Here is a 24,063-nt window from a genome sequence, read left to right as displayed (position 1 = left end):
GCGTGCAAGTAGGCAAACAGTGATTCTGCGTGGCATCTCTGGGTCTCTTCCACTAAGCAAGAGAAGCAGAGAGATGTGGGTAAGTACATATATGCACAATCTGGGATAGTAAATTGAGAACAGTGCCACTATCTCTACATGACGCAGCTAACGCTGCTCTGACACGCTCATCATAAAATGTGATACCAAGAAATGCACGGCTTGATTCCAGACATGGTGGGAACCCATTTGTATTGGAACATCCTGGGAGATGTAGTGCTTACCCCCTCTTCAGAGACCCCAATTGCATGCACTGAAAAGGACTGCAAGGACCGAATTACGGTGACTCGGTTACACTTTGTGTTCTTTCTCAGTCACCATTTCAGGGAGCGGCCTGAAATTTTATGCCTATAAAGAAATAATAGCATTTTATGACTATAAGCCACCTCCATGCTCCCAGAATTTTACAATTAAGTTGGAAAATGCCATGAAACCCAGGACTGCTTATTGCCCTTGGAAGCAAAGAAGGGCTGTGTGTTCTGGTACACACTTAGGTAGCAGCAGAGATCTGAAACCTGATGTTCCCTAGACAGGAATGATCGACTTCAGAGGTTCCTCATGAGAGCAAAGCAGCGTGAAAGGAGTCAGGTGTAAGTGAGCCATAACTAAAGCCCACATAAAAATGTTTCCTTCAGTCTAATGATAAACCTGCAAGTGACCCAAAGAGGTGAGGGAAACGTAAGGCATGTGGGAATTGAGAATTGTGAATCCTGGACTTCTCTTCCCATTGATCCTTACTGGCAAATTTAACCAGTGAGATGTGCAAGGTAGATAGTAGAAAAAACAAAATTTGCTTGCCAAAACAAAGCAATCACCATTCCTTCGTATTTATTACTGTCTGGAATCCATGTATTTCTGTTTCCCAGAGCAACTTATCTGGAAGGTAAGTTTTTCTTTTCTTTTAATGAGACTTTTTTTCTTTCAAAAGGTGCATTCTATGTTGCTGGAAATGTTAAGAGAAAATATATAAGGTGAAAGCAGCTCTGAGGTCCTTGCTTTGTAACTTCTAACTCACATCTTCACAGTATCACTTATTCTCTTCAGCAGTGGAGTGATCTGGAAGAACCAATATCTGTGAAGCGCCTGCTGGTTTGGTGGCACTGTTGTGCAGAGAGCAGAGCTCCTGACTGAGGCTTAGGAAATGTGTGTTCTGCTCTGATTTCTGTCACTCAGTCATTGGGGAATGAAGACCAGCACCCCTCTATAGGCTCCCACTATCCTTTCTGCTGACAGCTGAAAAGTGCTACTAAAGAGCCGAGATTTTCTCTTCTACATTCCACACCAGCCACAAGTAAGTGGTTGAGGCACACAAAGAACTGCAGAATAGAGGTGATTCTGCAGCAGTACTTCCACCCCCAGTACCAAAAGCAGGGTTATCCAACCTTTACTTCCTAATTGCCCAGGATAATGATGTCTAACCAAAGCTTCACCATTCCGTTTTGACAACTCTGACAGAGGGCTTGGAGTTATATTGTTTCTTCCATCTATTTTAAGAGTATAAAATAGTATTTTTTTTGTTATTGAAGAAGGAACTGGTGCTCACGTCTGACCTTACCTCCAGCCCTGGATGTCCTGCCAGGTGGTGGCAGGTATTTGGCAGTAGGACGGTGTTCTGGATCTGTAAAAGGAAGATGTGATTTTGTGGATTCACTGATGAAGAATCTTTACTGTTCGGGAGGTGGGGACTAAGGAAAGTAGTCTTGTTTAGCATGGGAAATGGCAGACCTTCCAGCTGCTACAAAATGCTGAAGAGCTGTTCTCTAGCACAAAGACCCTTCCACTCCTCCCACAACAACATAGACAGGAGGAAAGATGCAGTGACCTTATAGAAGTGATAGTGCAGAGTGCTAAAGTCATAGTGAGAGGACACAGCTGTGTCGTGGTGGGAAAGGTGATATTGTGATTGTTACTGCCCCTCAGTAAATCAATCTCACAGTTCTGGATCTCTTATCCTGCCTTCTGGTGTCAAGACAACGTCAGTGAAGGATAGCAGTACACGCAGTCCTATAGTTTTATGCAGTAATTTGGGATGTCTGTTGCACCCTGTTTTGAAGGCTTCCTCTTTCTGCTCTCCAAACTCACACAAAACACCCACATAGTTCACTGTCAGATCTGACTTTTGTGATACTAGAATGAGTGATTTTTTCCTGACACCACCACATTTTCTTCTTTCTACTCAGCAAAGCCAGTTTGTTATTCTGCACTGCACAAGCACAGTGTGTTTGACACAAGCATCTAACTTTGTCTTGACAACAAAGGACCTTTCTTCCTCAGAAAAAGATAGGAGAAGAACTATAAATTACAAAGCATGAATGCATTTGTGGAACTCCACCATTCCTTCTCAGTTGATATGTGGTGTTATCACAATCTTCATTTATTTATGTGTCTGAACAATCAGAAATCATCAGGTTCAGAACTATTTATCTTGGGGGTAAGGAGTGAAGCATCCCCAAGAGCTTAGGTGACATCCAATGTATTCCACTTCAGAAGAAAACAGTGGGGGCTCATGCACTGCTGGTCAAAAGTATCCAGTATGAATAATATCTCAGTCTGCACAATGATTTAAAGGGTGTGGGCTACACATTTCTTGGTACAGCAGGAAACAAGCAGGTTTTCAGTGCTGAAAGATCAATGCTAGCATATATCATTGAAGTCTGAGAAGTCTTGACAACAGAGGTCTCCATTCCTCATGAACTGTTCACTCTGTTCCAGCATAAAAAGAAGTTCAAGAAAATCTGCTTGCTTCAGCTCTTGTAGATTGGAAGTACCTTCATCTCCCTGAGTATAGGGCAAGCTTGGGGCATCTAGACTGAAGAAGTCAAGCATGACAATGACATGCCCACACATAGATGGGACGGATCACGGCCTCTTATACACAGAAAGAATATTATTTACTGGTCCTGGTAACTCCTGTGATGTCTGTTAAGCATTTGAGTACCCAGAAACCTTCAGAAAGGGAACCAGGCCATGTGTTATATCAACAGGCCAACCTGCAGATGACCTCGCTTGACTCCTGCAGATTTAATATCCCTGATTATATAGCCAAGTGAATAATTTAAACCCAAATAATTAAGTCTTCCTGTGCCTTAGAAAAAAAAAACTTAGAAAAGGATTTATTCATCCAAGTTCAATAAGTTCCCATACAGCCTGTATCTAAGAACAGTGTAAACAACAAAAGCATGGCTTACCAGCTACCAGATCCTTCTCTGTGAAGAAAAGGATGGCTTGTCTGAATGCTACCTCTGGGGTCAAGGCCATTACTCTCTGCAGAGCACTGTCACTTTCGCTTAGCTCCTCCCTGCACTGTGTTAATCTCTTTAATGCATCTTCAAGGACTTGGAAGGCATTGACCCGCCGTAACGCACACACAAGGACTGGATTAGACATCAGTGTATCAAGGCTCCTCTGCCAAGAAGCATCTCCAACCTCAAAAGGGGTTACTTCTTTTGCCTGACGCCGAGTGAGACGGGGCAACCACTTGAGACCTAGAAGCTCAAACCCTGAATCAGGTCCTTCTGCAAGTCAAAGGAAATATTTCTAGTATCAGTTGATAGCATACGTTTCATAAAAGTCACAGTACTTTTGGAGACAAGTGCTCTAATCTATCAGACTAGAAGTCTCAAAGTTGCAAGGGGAGGTTTAGTCTGGATGTAAGAAAACAAGTTTTTTTGTGTGATAATGGTGGTAAAACAGTGGAACGGTCTGTTCAGAGCTGCCCATCCTTGGAGACATTAAAGGTCAGGCTGGCCTAGGCTCTGAGCACCTGACAGAGCTGTAGGTGACCCTGCTCACTGCAGGGGACTTGGACCAGACAGCCTTTAACGATCCCTTCCAACCCAAACAATTCCATGATATTTACAGGGTCAGTCCATGAGTTCAGGTTGCTGGAAGTTGCAGTCAGCTGGAATCTCCTCTTTGCCTACTGTGATATAGATCTCACTAAACAGCCCCACCTCAAGAGAACAGGACATAGAATAAGAGTGCAGACAGTATGCCAGACTTCTGCCCTTTATCAGGACAGTGACTGCATTACTGCACACTAATGCAATCTGCATCATGAAATTACATACAATCTTCATCTTGTTAGCACCTGACAGCACTCATCATTTGTGATCATTTAATGCATGGGACAGTGTCATTACTCCTCCTTTGCACAAGGAAATGAGGCATTAAGAGGTGTGCTGTCTTGTTTCTGGTCACAAAGGATGTCAGTGGACCAGCAATAATAGGATTTGTGACTTCCGAATTCCTGTTGCTGTGCCTTCCCTGCACAGCTGCATTTTCTCTCGCTGCTCAGAAGACGGGGAAAACATAAAGGGCTTCGCACATACTGGAACTATTTTGACCCTCTCTGAAGAAAATGCCAGCCTGTGTCAAATGGAAAGCAGCCTTGCCCACTAACTAGCCATGACAAATTCTTCAGCACTTCTGGCAGGTAAATGAAGAAATCATTTGTTTAAATACGTATCTCTTTTTTTCAAAGCTTTCTGGCTATGATAAAAGCAGCCAGACAGGCTCAACTTTCCTGACCAACTTCTACAGCCTCCCCCAGGAGCTGCCAGCAATCACCTGCATTCTGATACTGACTACTGCTCCCAGGAAGAAGGATCTGGCAAAGGAGTTCTCCAGCACTGCCCATAGCATCCGTCCCAACCAGTGTCAGCAGGACTACTTGCTCCATTTCAGGATCGGAAGCAAATCTTCGGTTGCAGAAAAAATCCAGAGGAATGTTACACGGGTCTGGAACTGCACTGAAGTTTCCTCCTGTCCAGAGACATCATCCAAATAAACGTAGTTACTGCCCATAAACAAACATCCATTCCTGTTTAGCAAAAAGGAACTGGCTAATTCTCTATTAGGCAGTGCATCACTGTGATGCTGCAGCTCAGCACAGCTGAACAAAGAAACACATGTAAGGAGCAGAATCACAGCAAATCCTCACTAATTAGTCACACCCCTTAACTGGAATTGCTTTTGGCATGTAAAGCAAATATACTCAAACCCTAATTTTGATGTCCTTATTCGCACTGTTAAACAGTGTTGATAGATCTGTAGCAAAATGATTTAAGGCATAAATTTCAGATTGATAACTAAGGCTTGGCTTTGCATTCAATTGATACTTCATATTGTGTTCTAGGAGATTACACAGCATGAAACTGAGGACAGAAAAGCAGGAGACACTGTATTATGCACATATCCATTGTCCTACCAGGAACAACACAGCCTGCAGAATTCCCAGTCCCATCATAAAGCTGAAATCAGAAAGATTCTATACTCTTTCAAGTGCATGAATATTTAAGCAACTGTACAGATTAACACCCATGTACTTAACTATTCCCACATCTTAGCATTTCATAATGAAAGAAAATAGTGAATGACATGCACTGGATTCCTCCCCCCCTCACAATTTATGTTAATTTGGTTGTAGGGAGAGATAAGACTAGAGGAAATGGCTCCAAGTTGTGCCATGGGAGGTTCAGGTTGGATGTAAGGAAAAAATTCTTCTCCAGAAGAGTGGTATATAAGCAGTATTACCCATAGTTAGCAAAATGAACTTCTGGTTACTGTAACATCCAAGCACATAGAACAAGTAGTTCTAGGACCCTCCAACCCATTTGAGTCATAAGTCTGTAACAAGTTTACTTGCTTTTCCAAACCTTATCAATTTTCCCCAGCTTTGAATGAATGAGTTACTGACACGAATTCAAGTGCATGCATTGAAATTAAGGGCTTCAGAGTAAAGAGAAATGAAGAAGTGCCTTCTCTGCAACTGCAGAAGGAATTGCAGCTGCCTACGTGCATCACTTCAGCAAATCCTAGTTCTACATACTGAATGAGTGATTTATCTCATTTGAATATTTTGACTTGTCTTTAAAACTGTGTCAGTAAATACACATTGGTAGGATTCTTTTAATCCTGGCAATTTTAAGGCTTCACTGCTTGTTGTCAGGTCATATTTAATGTAAGTAAAAATATATTATTTAATCTATTTCAAAGTTATTTCCATATTGCTTTTCCATGGATTCTTCCATTCACTTTGCAGAAGTAGAAGACATTCAATGAGTTTTTACAATTGAAGGACATTGGAACACTAAATGAGTTACTGTAGAGAATGAGCATTCTCCTAATTCTCTTAATCAGGGAATTCCTCTGGTAAAGGTTGTCAGACCTTACAAGAGATAGAATACTGCATTCCCACAGCCTTTACCTACCCAGCATCTGCAGCAAGTTCTCAGTGTAAGGAGCCACATGGAAGCACATGGAGGAGTCCAGCCTGGCTGTGGCAGGCAAGCTGCTCTGCCTGTTGCCAAGGAGGCCTTGCTGTGCCAGTTCATTCATCAGTCCTGTGCACAAAACAAGAGCTTGTGAGGAGCACAAAGCCCCGTGATGCAGTCTGACATGAAAACCACACTTCTTATCAAGTATTTTGATTCATCTGACCACAGATGCATTACAGAGACATCTATATGGGGTCACACTGAGCTTGCCTCATGAAACGCAGTTCTATCGTTCCCTCTTCCCCAACCCATATTCACATACAGTCAGGAAGGGGGCTGTTGAATGCTGAGTGCTGGTCACAGCTTTCTCTGGAGACACCTCTGCCTTCTGACCAGGACTCATTTGTTTCAGCTACAGGCAGTGGACTGAGATAAGGAATGCACACACAGAATATCCTACACAGCTCCTGAACTGCCGTAGGTGTCCTAAGCAAGTTGTTGCCCACAAGAAAAAATAGCTCTAATTTTGGACCCACTGTTTGAGTCCAGACCCTCAGTATCAGTGGCAAGGCCAATATTCTGCATCCTACACAGCACCACGAGGCCAGAGAGCTATTGTAAGGTTAATAGATGTAAATCCCAGTCTGGAAAATATCTTAACTGCACTTTTACAAGTACTAAGTGCTGGAAACTAACAGTCATCGCTCCCATTCTTTCCCAAAGGGCCAGGCTATGCACAGGCTGTGCACTAACATACTGGCATAGAGTGCAGTTTCACAACAATTGGTTGTGTTTTACAATATTTCAGACATTTTTTAAGGTTTGTTATTTTTAGTTATTTTGCACATATCTTTGCTTTCCATTCTACAAGCCTGTCAACAGTTTACTGCAGCATGGCATGGAAAATGGATTATTAGCTGTAGACATTGATGACAAACCTCAGATGCCAAATGTGGCACTGACACAGACTTGAGCTTGTCCCACTGACAACTAACCACCTGCTTTTTAAAATTCAGATGGCAAAAATAAATGAAACCTCCTTTCAGTACCTGAAGGATGCTACCCTCCAGTACTTAAATGGGTCCTACAAAAAGCTGGAGAGGGACACTTTACCAGGAACTGTAGAGCTATGACAATGGGTAGTAGCTTTAAACTAGAAAAAGGGAGACTTAGGTTAGATATTAGGATGAAATTCTTTACCCAGAGGGTAGTGAGGCCCTGGCTCTGCTTCCCAGAGAGCTGGGGATGCTGCATCCCTGAAGGTGCCCAAGGCCATGGATGAGGCCCTGAGCAGCTTGAGCTGGGGGGAGGTGTCCCTGCCCATGGCAGGGGGTTGGAATTAAACGGTCTTTAAGATCCCTTCCAGCCAAAAGCAGCTGTGATTCTGTAACTTCTGTGATTATCTGCTCCCTGTTCAAACATAGCAAAGGAAAGCTTGGTCAAAAATTGATGGTGTTGATACAGAAATGTTTCCTGTAGGCACCTATCTCTCTGCTCCATTTCAAGAATGACTGCTGAAGTTTGCTTTGCTTTGAAGATTGAGCAGTGGTGAACATCAAAGAAGTGACTGCTTATCAGGGGTTTATTGATTAAACATACAAAACTGCTTAGTATGGTGTTGACCCTACTCAATTCCTAGTGCTGTCCTACACTTCCCAGAAGCTAAGCCAAAGCTTATGTGGCAACAACTACTTTCCTCTCCAAGGCTCTTGAATACAGAATAAGCTAGCTCTCTGGATCACTTCTGAAGCAAAGAGGGTACAAAAGAGGCATTTGCAAAATCTCTCTACAAAGGAAAAAAAAAAAAATTGACAGCTCTACAATAAGAGCAAATATTTTACCCCTCCTGAATATTTTTTGTCCCAGTGTCCACAGAGATATTTCTAGTGCAAATTTTGCTGTGCAAAACAAACACTGTGAATGTCATCTGCAGCACTTTTTGAGGGAAAAAGCAGAAGCTATTTTTCTTTAGTGAGCAACTTTCCTTAGGTCTGCAGGCAGCAGGGACATGGTGCTGTAATTAGTCTGCCATGATTAATCCATGGTGTCTAAATACGTTTTCAGAACATGTTGTGATGGTCTTTGGAAGAAAAAGAGGAGGACTTCTTGAAGCTTATTTTTTTTCCTCCAAAAACTTTAGATGTTCTTTTCTACTGTGGATGGATTATAAGAGGTAAACATCATAAAAGGCAATGGATGAACGCCTCCTTCAGGAGCAAGCTGCTGTGGTGTAATGGAGGGGTCAGCAGCTGTTCTGGAACTGTTCAGGCTACAGTGACCCACTTATCCTAGCAGTCTAAAGGGCAGGCTGTGAAAAAAGAGATGCTGGAATGGACAATTGACACTGTCAATTTGCCCACTGCCAGGGCAGGAAGCAGCAGGCAGGTCAGGGCTCTCTGCTCTGTGCTGATCACTGCTGCTGTTTGTGATTCTCCCCTCTTAAGGCCAATGTCGGTTTATCCTTAAGAAAACTAAATAACTCCCATCCTGAATCAGAGAATCAGAACAGAGTTTGAATCAACTAAGAGGACTGGGGGCAGCTACATGTCTGTTCTTTTGGCAGTCTCTACATATAAAATAAGTTGCAGTTCAGATGCTTGGAAGTCACAAGCACACAGAATTCCGGGATGAGGTTGATAGGATTGCATGATATCCTCAGGCCCAGTGACAGGCAGCCTACTCCTCTGAGAAGTAATAATATCTAAGAGAAAACATGAAGCCAAGCCCATTACAAAGGTGTATAGTGGGAAGCCAAGGGGCCAGGGTCATGAATTCAAACAGGAGGTTCCACTTTGACATAAGGGGAAAAAAACAGTGCTGTATGTGGAGAGCAAAGCATTGGAAGAGAGGACCAAGAGAGGCGGTGGAATCTCTGCCCTTACAGATCCCCAAAGCTTGACTTGCCTTCAGCATCCTGGTCTGAATTGCTGAGGCTGTGCTGAACAGGACATTGGGTGACTGACCTTCTGTCACCCCCCCCAACATAAATTATTCTGTGATTCTAAACTCAAAAGGGTTTCAGTGCTAAAGATCAAGTAATTGACAAAGATTAATCTGCTGTGTAGGATATGTAGAAGTGACTGATCTAGAAAAATGGGCCTGGAGATTCAGACAGCAAAACTATCAGGCCCCAGCATCCTCAAACCTTCCCACAATGTAACAAATTTGGCAAGGCTTTTAACCTCCAGTTCAAATGCTCTAAAATGCTGAGGTTTTTGAGAACTGAAAGCATTACCTTTTACCAATGCAAGAATATGATGACTAGCATCCTCCTTTCTCAGCAACAAGACAAGACAGCGCACGTGTGGCTCAGCAGAAAGCTCTCCTCGTGCAGAACTGTTCTCAGGAAAACTAGAAATCTTGCCAGGGCAAAATAGAGCAATCTGAAATAACAAGGACCAGATTAGAAGACTAAATCCAGATTTAAGCACTACAAGGCTCAAGCAAACACTGAAGTTATGATGGCATATGAAGACACAGCAACACCAGTCGAACCACATTAACTTCCATTAATATAGTAGGTATTAGTAGGTGTTCATTTGTCATCTCTTCATGAGACAGAGGAATGAACTTAAATCTCATGAAAAGACTTAACATAAAATGTTTTGCTCTACAACTGGGCTGAACAAAAACCACAATGGTCATAAATGCAGAGAATAACTGGTAGTATTCTAAATTACTCATTCAAAAATGATCTTGAACCCCAAGTCCTGAAACACTTAGCACCAGAGAACACATTAAAACAATCATTTCTGCTGCTATCTTCTGAAATAGCCGTTTAGGAGCATGCCCCAGATATCTGCCCATTTTTGATGTAGCATTCCATATATAGGCATTGCTTTCATTCTACAAGACATTATGGGCAGGGAAAGTGTTCTTCCTCATGCTTGATTAGAGAACAAGCAGAAAAGAAGGCTTCTGTGCAGTTTAGTTTGCAGAATGAAACATTTCCTTATTAACGTAGGAAACAACTCTAAGTGTGAACATTTGAAGTGAAGGAACACAGCCCTCTGTAAGACAAAGCGTCACAGGATTCCTGGGTGATTTACAGTACAGAGATGGACTTCTTGTACAAGTTCAAATGTATTTTTGCATTTATGATCATTTATTTCTTAGGTTGACATGTCAAAATGCCAACTTCTCTCTATTCAACTCAAATCTACCGTGTTACACAGAGCTTGAGAGAAAGAAAAAGGTTATTTTTGACGATAGGAAAGCTCTTCTTGCAAGCCATCTGAATGCATTAAGTTATGGGACTGCCTCATGCTGAAAGGCCACAAGCAGACCCAGAGGGACTGTGAAGCACACAGTCACACATCAGTCTGTTAGACAAAGACTGTTCTGAATACAGGTTTCCAGATCAGAAATTGTTATTTTCATTTCTGAAACTTCTGAAACATTTACGAACTGTCTGTTCTTTCTTATTTTGAGATCAATGGCAAAATTAATGCTTGCTTTAGTAGAAGCAAGTCTGTTTATGCTTAGGTTCAGTGAGAGGCTTAAGTCTAGTGGGATTTTCTTACTAATGAAAAAAACCAAACCATCAGCACTGAAAGTAACCAGAAGGCCACTCACAGGAACATAGAGAACACGAATGCTGGTAAAGAGATGATGAGTGCCCTCGAGAACACTTACTAAAGGAGTGTCAGCTCACACATCAACTTACAACACAGTAAGCTTCAAAAATGTGAAGCCAAGTTATACAACCAAGCAGTGCATTCTGTCTGGTACCTGACTTGTTGTCATGCTCAGCACAATGGCTTGCTTGTGTGAAAGCTGCAGCTGTCTGATTCCTTGCAGAGCAAACCCCCGACGAGAACAGACTGCAATCACGTTACCATACGCATGAGGAGGTACCAGAGGTGACACTGTCAAAATGACGTCCCCTAGATCAAAGAGGAGGTAAGAAAAGCTGTGGTATTACTGCAAAGAAACTCTCAGCAGCCAGATCCTACTCGAAGCACATCCCAAATAGAGACACCGTATTTCATGGTTTATTTCTTCTATCCATCTTATAACGGCTGCTTTCAGGAGCCAACATACAACAGTAAAGCTTATGGCATTATCAGTAATCTCTTTGTGAATCACCTGCTCCAGACATTCTATCTCATAAAGTCTATCCAGCCATCCACGAGCTATTCATCTATCTTTGAGCTATCTGTGCTCTCAGGCCCTATGACGGCCCTGTGTCCACCCCCAACAGGCTGTGCCTGAGCAAGCTGACAGCACTGAGATCCCCAGAAGACTAAGAATAAATCTGGCCAAAGTGATGAGTAACTAAACGAGGTCAAGACTGGCTGCTGACTTGTCTACTACAAGGCGTGTGAGGCAGCCTCAGCTATTCCTCTCTGCTACCACTGCTAGTCTGCAGGACCACAATTTACACAACCCTGACCAGCATGAACCTCTTCAGCCCAGTCTTTACTCTTCATCCCAGAGGCTGGCACGTGGCATAGGCTACAGAATCTTTGGACCAGCCTCTGATCATGATGTTACTCTACTCTTGCTTGGTACCACCTGTGGCTTCACAGACCCCTGTCTTTTGTGATCCTAATGGCACCAGCCTGCTTTCTACTACCTGAGTTTCCCTCCTACCTAAGCTTTAGCCACTAGATCTGGTTACTTGTGCTCTGCTTGTATTCCTCACCCCAGACAAGTCCATAGAAGCAACTAGAGTTGATAGTGGGTTAGAATCTCAGATTATTAACTTCTGTTTTTTAGGTTTAACTCCAAGCTCACTGCCAACAGGGTGGCAGATCTCTGTAACTTCCAAGAAAGCTCTAAATAAACAAAATTCAGGGTTGCAGGTGGTATGATTTCGGTTCATCTCTAGTAAATAACACTTAAAGAAAACAAACTTTTTTCTTTTTTCACATGCACACATCCCAAACTAATGGGAAATCTGCTAGGGTCAATAGAACTTTTCTTACTGGGATGAAGTGTATACATCTGATGGGTGGAGCAGCGTATTTGTTCTGCATGCTCTGCATGGGTGCATCTTTCCATCTCAAGGAGAAGCTGCTGCAGACCTGGTGGAAGGAATAAGTAAATGTTTCCTTTGCTTAACACACCACAGGGTGTCTGCTCCCAGATCAGTTTTTTGGCTTCTCTTTGGGAGTCATGATAGTTATCTGAGGAGAAAAGCCTGAAAGTGATTTCCTGAGCCCAAATACAGATGGAACGTGGTGTAGTATAACTCAGCAGCCCACATCAAATGTGAATCATTAATAGCCATAAAAGGAAGGGGAGGCAGAAAATGTGAGTCATTCCATCAGCAGCAACCAGCTGCCATCAATACCAATCCCAAATAACATGGAGCCAATGGCTGTATGCCAAGCTACTTGAATTAACATGCCCAGTTAAACAAGAGACTGCATCTCAAAGGTAAGACTTTCCTTTCTTTCCTTTTTCCATTTTTTCCTGTCACTTTCCCCTCTTTTCATCTTACATTTTCATTCCTTTCTCATAACTCCTTTCCTTTAGGAATATAACTTTCTTTACCTTCTCTCTACGTCAGTATGATCCTATTTTCCTCCAGTCATCCTTTCCCTGACAGCTGCTGAGATTCCACACCCCTCTGTGCTTTTTGATATTGTCCCTCCCTCTCCCCCCCCCCCTTCTTCCTGTGGAAATCTTTTCAACTGTGGGAGTAGAAACATGATAGCAATGTTCTAATAGCATTGTCTCATAATCACCTGCACCTGAGATCTGCTTTGCCAGGCCCAACTACAGAAGATGAGGAGCACACTGGCCCATCTGCAGCAGACACCTCTCCCATCCCTCAGAGCCAGTCCTAACACCAAGTGCTCAGCAGGCTCCCTTGAACACAGTCAAGCTGCTGCTAGCTAGCTAGAAATTTAGAAGCTAGAAGATTGCTCTTACAAAGGGCACTTGGATAGAGGAGTCAGGTGATAGTTAATGTTAGTCCCATTAAATGCTTTCTTTTCTGATTACATAGTCAGCCCTGGCTTGAATGAATTCTTAACTATTTCACACCCTATTACCTTCAGCTACCTGTACTGGTCTAGAGTTGATTTCTGATCAGTTAAGCAAGCAGTCTAAGGACACTGTTAGGTAATCACAATAGTTCCTTGATAAACAGCCCCCTTACAAGCACAAATTTGTTGTGGGAGTTTTTGTGTGCACGTTTTTAAGTGAAACCTAAGCAGCCTACAGGACTCAAGCAGCTGCTCCCATGAGGAGGATGATGTGATAACAGTTCTCTGTCACTTCATTTTAGGCAACAGCGTTTCAGTAGAAATTCATTTCTGGCTCTGGACCTGGCCAGATCACAACACTGAGTAAGGCAGAATTTCCTGAAACAGGTGCACTGGAGTGAGGTAACTCTGTCAGTGAAGGAGAGCCATAAAACCTCAAGATTAGTTCCCTATTACGAACCGTTGGTAGGTGAGACAAGCATTGCTGGAGGCTGAGACTGCACCACGCCCTGGAGATGAACCTTTTCCTCACCTGCTTCTTCTCTAGTTGATGAAGGACTCTGAGATCTAAAGAAAAACAGCAGATATTAAAAGGTGTTGTGCCAGGTTCTGAGTCCAACCCCCTTTCTGCAACAGACCCAGGGTCAAGAAAGCTGTAACGGAAAGGCCATTCCAACCTCCTGTTAATGCCATGAGCTACACCAAGTTCTCTCAGACTGGCTGTCTCTTCTATTACTCCCTCCAAGGGTCTCTTTGCTCAATAGCACAATCTAATACAAAGTGGCCAGTTTGGAAATAAAAAAATGTCAGGCTACATTATCAGTGTTTTTCCTACCCTGCAGATACATCACAGCTGCTATTTACTTTTGGTTCTTTAGCCAGAACTTAAGTAGTTTTAAATCAATCACAGTACTCTTCTGCTGCTTCGTGTTGGGTAACAAGCACCATCAAGACTGTCACAGATGTTCATCACAGTGAAACCTCTCCACATTCCTGCATACCCAAAAAGACCAAATGATGGCACAGCGAACATAAGGTGCAGTTCAGAAAGCCAGGGACTGAGAAGGCAAACTGCAGTCTGCACAACAGTTTGGCTAGGTCTGTGAAATGCAGGCTGTTCAGGCAAACCTGTCCGCCTCATTCCCCTGCTACTGAGTTGGAATACATGCTGCTTGTTCACTCCCAGGAGACTGACAGAAGCCACTAGTATTTGCAAGTAAAATCTGACAAACTGAATTCTGAGGTGCAGCTTGTATTCTGATCTCCCAACGGGTCAAATTACCAGCATTAGGAGATGGGCACATTTCTAGCAGCACTCTGGACCGGCTGAGTTATACCAGAGGAGCAGAATTCATCATCTCTGTAGGAAAAAAAGCATCCTTGAGGAAAATAAAAAGAATGAAAGTTGGCCAAATTGAGTTTTACATATCATAAAATTGAAAATGATGAATTGTTGCTCATGAGGAAACAAAGCCAAACTCTGACACATAACCCCCTCTGAGGGCATCAGATCAGCTCTACATGGATGCACTCCTCCCCACAGCAGAAAGCACCAAGGCTGTAGAGCCCCTCACCCCTCACTCTCTGCCACCAGCAGTGTGCTTGCAGCACTGAGCAGCTGGGAACTGTAAAACCTGCCCAGAACTTGCAGGTTCAGGGCACTGCCTGAGCTGCAGGGGAGTTCCACCACACCAACACATCTTTAATTCAGTTACATTGAAAGGAGATGCCTAAGGCCTAAAAAACCCAGTGGCTGGCACTCCACATGACTATTACACAGCCCTGTAGAGCAGCCAGGAAAGGGTGTCTCAGATTCATATTACCCCAGTTGTTGGAAACTCCTTGAAGCCCTAAGCCAAATCTTTTGATAAAGCACTGTAGGCCAAATGCTTTGAGGCCCACATCCACTTCTGCTTGGAAAAACCCAAGGGGTGTCTTTCAGAAGCCCAAAAAAATGCAAGTGCTTCTTCTCTCTGACCTGTGCAGGCCAGCCTGCTCTGATGTGTCTTTGCAGCAGCAGTCTGAGGAAAGGGACCTTAAGCACAGCAGGGCTCTTCATTTAGGAAGAGGATTCATAGGACTGAGTGAGACTCCTGGGTCTTAGGTTTGAGTCTCCATCTGGGAAGTAGCAGGGTTGTCAGGAAGTGATCATTCCACACTGTAGGAAGGCTACTGAGGGAAAAAAAGTGCTGGGAAAGAGTAGAGCCAAGGGTATCCCCAGACTACTGACCCAGCTTCCCTCTGCTTTCCTGCAGCTGTGGACAATGTGAAAGGGCTGCTGAGTGCTGACTTCAGAGCTGAACAGAAGCCTTTCTCTTCTTCTCTCTTTTCACTCCTTTTCCCTGATGTATGCACCTCTGTTCTGCTGAGGAAGGCCAAGAGCAGACTTTATAGCAGACCACCACCAATATCACAAACCAAGCAACTTTAAGAATAAAAAAACACTGGAGAGGTTTGGCTATCTTGAACAGAAATGGGAGCCTTTGGGAGCTACAGCCTGCCTCCTTGTAGTTACGCACAGTAGAATACATATTGCTGAAGGGTGCATGATGGATTAATAGCTACTTAATAACCCAGTTCCTTCTGCAGCTATACTCAGCTCTATCCAAGAGCAAGATTCCAGACTCCTGAGTCTTTCCAGTTCCTTAAACTTTTTTGCACCCCACTGCTATGCCACCAGTTCCTAAGCTGTTTTTATTCACGCTAATTTGCTTAAGAGCCAATTTGCTTTATAATCCATCCTTCATTCTCACACACACTTCTGTCATAATCCTCCCAAGAACCTTTTCCATCTGAAGCTCCTTATCTCCAATCTGTTAATATGAAAGGGACAAAGGGCAGAGCTGCACCTGGAGAACAGGCTGCTCAATGGCACGCAATCTTGCAGCCTTTTTCCAACACCAGGCAGAGCTAGAAGAGTTTTCAAACCAGGCTGATCAGCCATTACTGACACAGAAGGGGCCCAGGTGTTGCAAGTGTAGGAATTGAAGGTCTTCCAGGGAAGAATTGATGGGAGGCAACTGCAGGAATGCCACACCTGACATATCGAGGGGAGACAGTGATGTGAGAGATGTGCTTTTACAGACTGTAGTAACCCATGTGAAAATTGAAACAGTATACAGATTCCATCCTTCACTCTTGTTCTTTCAGACCTTTGGCAGAAGACCAATAAAGACAAAGCATGCCAACTGTGTGCTTGTCTGTCCTCCACACGGCTTTGCCTGGGAGAACTACCATCACTCAAAAACATGCAGGCCAGCACCCTCACCTTGTTCTGTTGTATCTGGGAGTCGGATCCAGGACACCACCATGCAGTGCTGCATCAGCAGCCCTCCCTCCAAACCAGAGGCACAGCTCCCTGTGCACACAGCTGTCCTGCTGGGGCAGGTAGTCAAGAGGCTCTGTGTGGCTCGTGCAGTAGATGGCACTGATGGAACTGCAGTCTGTCACACCAGCCAGCTGCGGGTCAGATGGCCCAGTGATATTCTGCATGGTGCTAACTCCTTTAGGCCCTCTCACCCCTAATGCCAGCACCTTGTCAGTCTCTGAAGCATAGGAAGAAGGCAGTTTTCCTGTGAAAGACAAATGCATTCAAATAAAACATGGAACAGCCCACCCCAAGGTCATTCATTCCACTCCAGTGCTTTTTTCAGATCTGTCATAGCTGGGCACAAAGTAACCTACGTGTTATCTGTCCTGCAGGTGTTACACTGGCAACCAGCTGCACATTTTTACCCAACTGTAAATCTGAGATTGCTCAAGGCAGCTTACCTGATAGAGAAAAAAAGAGCGGGATGCTCCATATTTGCTGTGGATAAGGGTGTGCATAGGGTTAGTTACTGAGCAGCAGCCAGCTGTCAGAAGCCAGCACTTTAACTTCTGGTGCTGTATACTGTCTCATACAAGGAAGGCTGGTGGGTCTGAAGGGGAGACAGGGCAAGAACATGGCCCTGAGAAGAAGAATACTTTCTGTAATTTTCATCAGATATGGGAAAATAGGGAGAAGATCGCAAGCTGAAAATCCATCCACATCTTTTCTGGTTTATTTCCCTCTGTATAAAATAAAGATTTGTCCTATGTTCTATAAACGTAGTCCTATGTTCATAAACATATAAACAAGTCCTATGCTGTATAAAGATGTATCCCAATATTCGCTAAGCCAGCTTTATTCCCCTTCCAGGATTTGTGGCTTTCCTCATTTCCTGCAGTAATTCTTCCTTACACCTCTGACAAACCCTTCTCCATGCTCACTGTCAGTACTGCTGGGGTTCAGTAAGTAACCCCAGAAAAGAGCGAGTTTGGCTCCTCTCCAGTTCTTACTGTACAAAAGCAGAAAGACTTGTCATTCTCTTCCCTGACACTTCAATGCATTCATTTACATCACTAGCTGCATGAGAATCAGAAGGCAGAACATAAATCTCCAGAACAGGTAGAGAATGGAGAAGTGGTCTGAAAATATTCAAAATAATCCAGTCTTCAAACTCACAGAGCAGTTCTCAGCTGAAATTAATTGTTCTTCACACAAAATGTTAATAATGGTAAGAGTTGGGAGCACTGAAGCAGATCTGCTGCCTGTCAGTTCTTAATGACTGGTGATTTTATGGTTTTCTTACTCATTTCTGTAGTCCTCCTTCATTTCTCCAGTTATCAGCATGAATGTATTTCACACACAATGCTGAGACAACTGCAATCCCATTTTTAAGGCAGTCTGCCTCTGTGGTTTTCAGATGTAAAAAAGGGTAGGAAGATTGCAGAGTTTCTCTCTAATTAAGCAGGTCTGCATTCATCTTCTGTCTAAGCAGAAGGAAGCCTGTTTCTCTCTCAGTCTGCCTAGAACTTTCCCAGTAGAGACTGATTGTATTCACTGTGGTGTCATATGCAAACCTCTCAGGAGAACTTTTTGGCTTAAAAGAAAGCACTAGCCACAGTGTATCAGGAGCCATCTCTACATTTTGCTGCTGGTATAATTGCTTGTTGTTCTAGGGTTATATTCCATTAGCAACTAGTAATCTGCTGTACACGCTTTGAGACAGGTTTCATTATCACTGCTTCACAAATGGAAAAATATGAAGACTTGGCACAAGCAAATATTTGAAAACGCTGGTGTCTGACGTTAAAGGCTTTGGGATTTGACATCAGGGACCCAATATAGCTTTTGTTTGCCTCACCTTTCTGCTGTCATATCTCAGACTGTCTTCTATTCACAAATTGTGACACGCATTGTCTGATAAGCCATCACCAAAATGTCAGTTACAAATGGCCACTAGTTTCCTTTTGCACGTGCTCCTGAAGAAGTTAAGACTGAAGTCCCAGAAGACTTGGAAGGGGGGCAATTGAGGAAGAGAGGTTGGAGTATCTATACCTAAAACCTCCAGAAAAATCCATGGAAACTTAGTGCATCTAATTTGCATGAGCATAAACCTGAGCACTGGAATCTGGGAAAGCCTCTGCAAAGGAGAAAAGAAACAGGCTCGAGCCACAAAAATATATTGAGAGCTAAAAATTCAACGGGGGAATATTCAGCACTGGGAATCGATAACAGACCTTGTGCTGCTTCTTTCTATCACTTCTTTGGGCAAAAATACAAGCACTGATGTGAGGCTCTTGGAAATCTGTTACTCTCTTCCCTATGTCCACAGCACCAGGTGATTCTTCCCCTCAGCACCATCACAGGATGGAATCTCTGAAGGAAAACCAGACCTCACCTGAGCTAGAGAGCAGCACATCACGCTGAGAGCAGAGCAGGTGGAGTCCACAGGTATCCAGCCCAGAGCTGAGCACCAGCTGCAACACGTGATGGGCAGCTAGGGATCTTTGGGAGGGAGCTTCAAACGGCAACACCATGGCAACCTGGAAGCAAGAGCACAGTGGTGGAATGAGCCAAAATGTTTCCAAGTCCACAGTGACCTCACAGCTGCATTCCTTCCGCTCACCTTTAATTCTCAGGCCTTGCCTGCACTATCAGAGCTACGAAGAGGCTTTTCTTCTGTGCTTACATGCAGTTCAGCACAGTAGGTTTTTACCTTCAGATTGAATAAGCATGGTAGCTGTGACTGAATAATGATTATGTATTACTACTGATACAGCTGAGCCTTTTGTCACATAAACCCACTAGTAAAAAACTGCGTGTTTTCTGGGACAAAGAATGAAGTGCATCACTCCTGCTGTTTAACTTTGCATACTACAGAAAGATGGCTAAATTATAATAGACCAACTAATTGTTTCTTTATACCTACAAAAATACCAAAATTAACATAAAAATAAATCAGACAGACACTGCCCCAGATTTACATTTTGAACTTTTCTTTGCCAGATGAATCCAATTCAGCTCATCTTGGCAAATAGAAAGACATACAGTTGTATGTACTGAATGTCTGCAATCTAAAGGAAAACAAACAACTCTGAGCTCTGGATTTCCCTACGAAAAGAAACATACTGCTTCAAAAGGCACGTGCTTTACACCAGAAAGTTTTGTGGTGCTTCACACACTGCAGGTAATGAATTGTCTAGGTGCAGATCAGACAAGCACGATTGCATTGGCCTCAAATTTGTGCATGGTTCTCCTGGGTGTAAAGACACACAGTGCTATTGCCAGCAGCAAGCTTTATGTCTGCGCTGAACGCAAAATGAATTCATCACTCCTGGTTGCTTTAAATGAAATGCTACTCCCCCCATAAACACGTAACAGGGTTTATAATATCATGATAAATGAAGTTATAAATTTACTTAAATCATAAGAAAGTGTACCAATTAGGAATAAAAGCTCTTTTTCTTTATGTTCATCTAGCTCAAGCTCTCCTGATACTAACCAAATGCTCGCAGCAGCCAGTAAGGAAGCACATTTTTGTAGCAGCTCTGATAGTCCCCAGGGTTTAGCTGCCTGGGCTCCAGGCCAGTCTTGATATTGCAGCTGTCTAACATAACACTGAAAAGCCTCAGCAACTGCCTGGTTCCCTGAGCTTGGGAGCCAGGCACTCGGCTTTGGCCTCTGAGCACTGTTGCAGGCTTTCCTGTGCCCAGCCTCGTATATCACTGATTCTGGCTGCTATCCTAACCTGCTGACTTGACTTTCCTACTTGGCCTCGTCCCTACGGGCTCATGGCTGACCCTGGTTACTGCTGCTGGACCTGCTCTGCCTTTCTTGGGAAACATCTGACTGCACCCTGCCTTGCCGTTATTCTCCTGCTGTGCCATTTCCTCCCGGAGCATCCAGCCCTTGCTGTGCCATGTTCTGTATGGACCCACTTCTGAGAAACACTGAGGAGCTGTAACAAGACACAAGGTATTTCCTGACTGTGCCAAGCGCCCAGCATCTTTAACAAGTAACTGTGGTCTTCAGGTATCTTCCAGGAGCAAGCCTGGTGTATGCTAACTGCTCTCAGTCATCAGTCAAACTTATTGTTCAGGAAGAACGTAAGATATCTCCATCTCTCTGAATCAATCCTAACTGAAACCGAACTCTGTCAGATCAAACATGCCACGTGGTGCTGCACAAGAGCTAAAAAAGGTGAGTTACCACAGTTACCAACAAACATGGGTACAAGTCCTGCACGTTTTGGTACGCGTTCCTAAACAGAGGGAAAGATGAGCTAATTCAAGTTACCTTCTTCTGGGTTAAAGTATACAGACTTTTTTTTCCCCAACACAGACAGTTAGTGTAGCTAAGGTAGACAGTACATGGAGCAAAGTTAGGTGCAAGTTGTGTTGCACACTGACTCACAGTCATCTATCTTCGGCTTATCAGAATTTCCCTCTTGTTCCTTTCTGCAGCAATTTCTTCAACCTGCATATTTCATAGCCAGATCTTTTGTGGCTCAGAGCAATCACTACATCAATACTGATGACACAAAAGACTCAGTTGATGCATTCAAGTTTGAGTGAAAAATACCTTGAGTATTTGTACCTAAACCTAAAGACTGAAACATTGCAGGTCACTTAAACGTGATCAGTTTATTCATTTATTTTACCTCGGTGTCACTGCCATTAGGGCAGCATTTTTCATCACTTTCAACAGTTTGCCAGTAAAATCCACTTGGCACTGCAAACATCTTCTCCACTGCCTGGAACACATGAAAGGTAGCTCTTACCTGTGTGTCATTGTGATCCCTCAAATCAAGAGCCAGGAAAAAATCAGTATGGCTAGTTTTATGGCTGGAGAATATATAAGAATGCACATTAATGGATGAGAGTTATTAGCCAAGTCCTGTTACCCTATAATTTGCTTTCTTGCATCAGTATCACCAGCTATAATTATATCCCAAGAACATGAATTTGCAGCTGCTTCTTAAGAGGCTGAGCCTTCCTAGGGTCCAAAACTGTGGCCCTGCAGTGTGGGCATTGCCCACTAACATGAACAGGAGCTGCGTGTAAAAAGCACTGCAGGATCAGGCTCAGCAGCTTGAGGCCTTGATTCTCCATGATCACACTGGGAAGCCAGCAGAGAAGAGCTTTGTAAAGCAAATGCTCTAATAAACAAACCAAACTGAAGGACGAGGAAAGAACTGCATTGTTTTCTATATGGCTGTAACCAAAACAGGACACGTTTTCCTGTGTTCATGTCAGCCCTAATAGCACATATGTGTGAGTCTTATCATGTCATTTAGCCCTGAATAGGCAAAAGGCTCTGGCATTTAGGTCACAGCACTAAAGAAATGTGGCATTTCCCAATCTCAGCACCTTATTTTGTTTCTCATCCATTTTCTGGGCAGCCAAGCAAGCAACCTGTACAAGTGCAAATTTAAGGATGTTTAAGGATATGTCACTCACGAGAATTTGCTGTGACTGTAATGCCTCATAAGCAAGGCCATAGCCCAGAAAGGAGCGCAGCTTCTGGAAGACAAGTTTGTCAAGTTCTGGTTTGGGAAAAAGTGATATTCATAGCTATGCTTCTCTTGAGGCATTCCAGAAATACAGATGCATTTCCACAGAGCACCGTGTCTCTGCACCGGGCACAATTCATCCCAAAACTGAGAAAAATGTCCCTTTGGAGGCATGAGGCTTGGGAGGCGCAAATCAAAAAGCAGTGGAACTATTCCAAGTCTCTGCTTTGATTTTCAACAGCCACAAACCTGTCTCCCCATGTAGTTTCAGTCACGTGCTGCAAAACCTTTTAGAAAGAAAAAAAATTCTATTTCAACATGGTTTCAATAAGACTATGAACAGAAAATGGACCAATTGCATGAAGTGTCCATTCTGGAGGATGAGCTACTTACGATGCTGTCATTTACTTGTGGCTTTTTTGAGTTTTTTTTCCTTGTACTGCTTGGCAAAGAAATTAAGTGCTTCATCCTACAAATGTTTAAAAACAACTGGGAAATGAAATGAATTTGGATAACATTAAAATCCCTCTGACACCTGCCTTTCTGCTTCAGCAGACTTTTGAGTTTCCTCCTTCCTTTACTTGCTGTGCTTCATAAGATATTTGCCTAGAAGTAGAACTGTGAATTTCATTTTTCGCCTGATTTCAGTCACCACAACTACACAAAAATGAACATTTTGACATCTCTCAACGATTTGCTCATTTCATCCTGCAATACATTGTCCATCAGCCTTGATATTACCCTTGGACACCGCTGGTTTCAGGATATGGAAGATCCTCTCTTGTTCCAATACTTGATGCCAGCTCCTGTGTGCAATGCTGGCATTGTGCAGTCAGCACAGAGGGAAGAAACAAGCCTTTCAAACCACATACGTAGCAAGACTCCAGTCTTTACTTATTCAAGCTGTTCCTTGAGCACACTTTAAGACTATAAACTTCCAAGAAAGAAAAGATAAGGGCTATATGTGGTCAAAGCAACTCCAGCCAATATTTCCATGGAGATCTTCGTAATAACCACCCAGACAGAGAGGATACAAGCTGTGAACCCTAAGGTAAAGCTGACCTTTAGAGAGTTTCAAAGTGCAAGCTGTGGATCAGCTGCGATGCAAGGCAAGCATGCTGTTGAATGGCTGGCCTCCCACCCCATCAGAGCAGGGATGCGGCCACACGCATTTGGGAATCGATCCCACAGCAGATTGTTCCTATGATCTGTCAGACTCTGTTTTCTAGCAGCCAACCTGAATGAGATTTCACAAAGCAGTAGAAAATGAAGCTTGAAAAGTCTTAGATCTCCCAGAAAATCCTTTTTTTTTGCCCCGTGGGTAGGGAAACATGCATAGATGACTGCAGTGTGAAAGCCCCTGCTTTGTCTAGTCTCACAAAAATGTAATGTAAGTGGAGGTTAATTCCTGAGATCACCTTCCTATGCAATGCAAGGAAGAAAACAGCTTTCCCATGCATGTAGCAGAGAATTGCATCGAGTCAGAGCTCGTCTCAATATTCTAAGAACTATTTGATGCATAATGCACAAGTGATCCTTCCTCCAATGACCTTACTCCTCCCAAAATAATTTTAGTGATTTTGACACTATTTAGCTCTAAGCTACTTTCATCTTTGGTGCTACTTTCAATACTGCACGAATTGAGACAGGGCAGGCAGGAGAATTGCATCAGTTTCACCCCAGGGCCAGTTTCTCTCTTTTATGCCTCCAACAATATTACAGGAGCTGCAGAGCTTCAGTGCAAACACAGCAGTTCAGAAAGTCTCCCCCAGTCTAGCTGATGTGTCATCTGAGTGCTGAGCTGTCTCTCTTCCTGTGCACAGTGCAGAACACTAAAGAAGCAGCCCAGCTTCAACACCAACCCAGAAAGGCCTCTTCTGTAAGACTCTGCAAATTGTTCAAATAGTCTTAGGTCTCACAGTATACACCAGGGAGAAAAGTTACCCTACACTCAGCCAGTAACAGCTACAGGAGCCGCTGGGATACTTTGACCTAGGTTTTGACATGCTTCAAAGGCCCAAATCACTTTGCCATCACCACCTCCAAATG

General features: G+C 43.4%; 1 protein-coding gene across 1 annotated transcript in view; it reads right to left on the bottom strand.

Moving 5' to 3' along the window:
- LOC122176147 (dynein axonemal assembly factor 8-like) overlaps positions 1-24,063 on the bottom strand; it is a 76,753-nt gene that overhangs the window by 20,088 nt on the left and 32,602 nt on the right. Inside the window, exons 10-20 of the mRNA XM_042864459.1 lie at positions 18,901-19,045; positions 16,464-16,767; positions 15,426-15,560; positions 13,656-13,762; positions 12,188-12,286; positions 10,989-11,143; positions 9,493-9,640; positions 6,252-6,383; positions 4,609-4,803; positions 3,228-3,554; positions 1,595-1,657 (exon numbers count right to left, since the gene is read on the bottom strand). Of these exons, the coding sequence (XP_042720393.1) occupies positions 1,595-1,657; positions 3,228-3,554; positions 4,609-4,803; positions 6,252-6,383; positions 9,493-9,640; positions 10,989-11,143; positions 12,188-12,286; positions 13,656-13,762; positions 15,426-15,560; positions 16,464-16,767; positions 18,901-19,045 (1,810 nt within the window). The remainder of the gene's footprint in view (positions 1-1,594; positions 1,658-3,227; positions 3,555-4,608; positions 4,804-6,251; positions 6,384-9,492; positions 9,641-10,988; positions 11,144-12,187; positions 12,287-13,655; positions 13,763-15,425; positions 15,561-16,463; positions 16,768-18,900; positions 19,046-24,063) is intronic.

The sequence above is a fragment of the Lagopus leucura genome, unplaced genomic scaffold, assembly GCF_019238085.1.
Source record: "Lagopus leucura isolate 7727_CA_CO unplaced genomic scaffold, USGS_WTPT01 Super-Scaffold_760, whole genome shotgun sequence".
Classification (NCBI taxonomy): domain Eukaryota; kingdom Metazoa; phylum Chordata; class Aves; order Galliformes; family Phasianidae; genus Lagopus; species Lagopus leucura.
The sequence above is the reverse complement of the archived record's forward strand: the minus strand, read 5'-3'. Positions and strand labels throughout refer to the sequence as shown.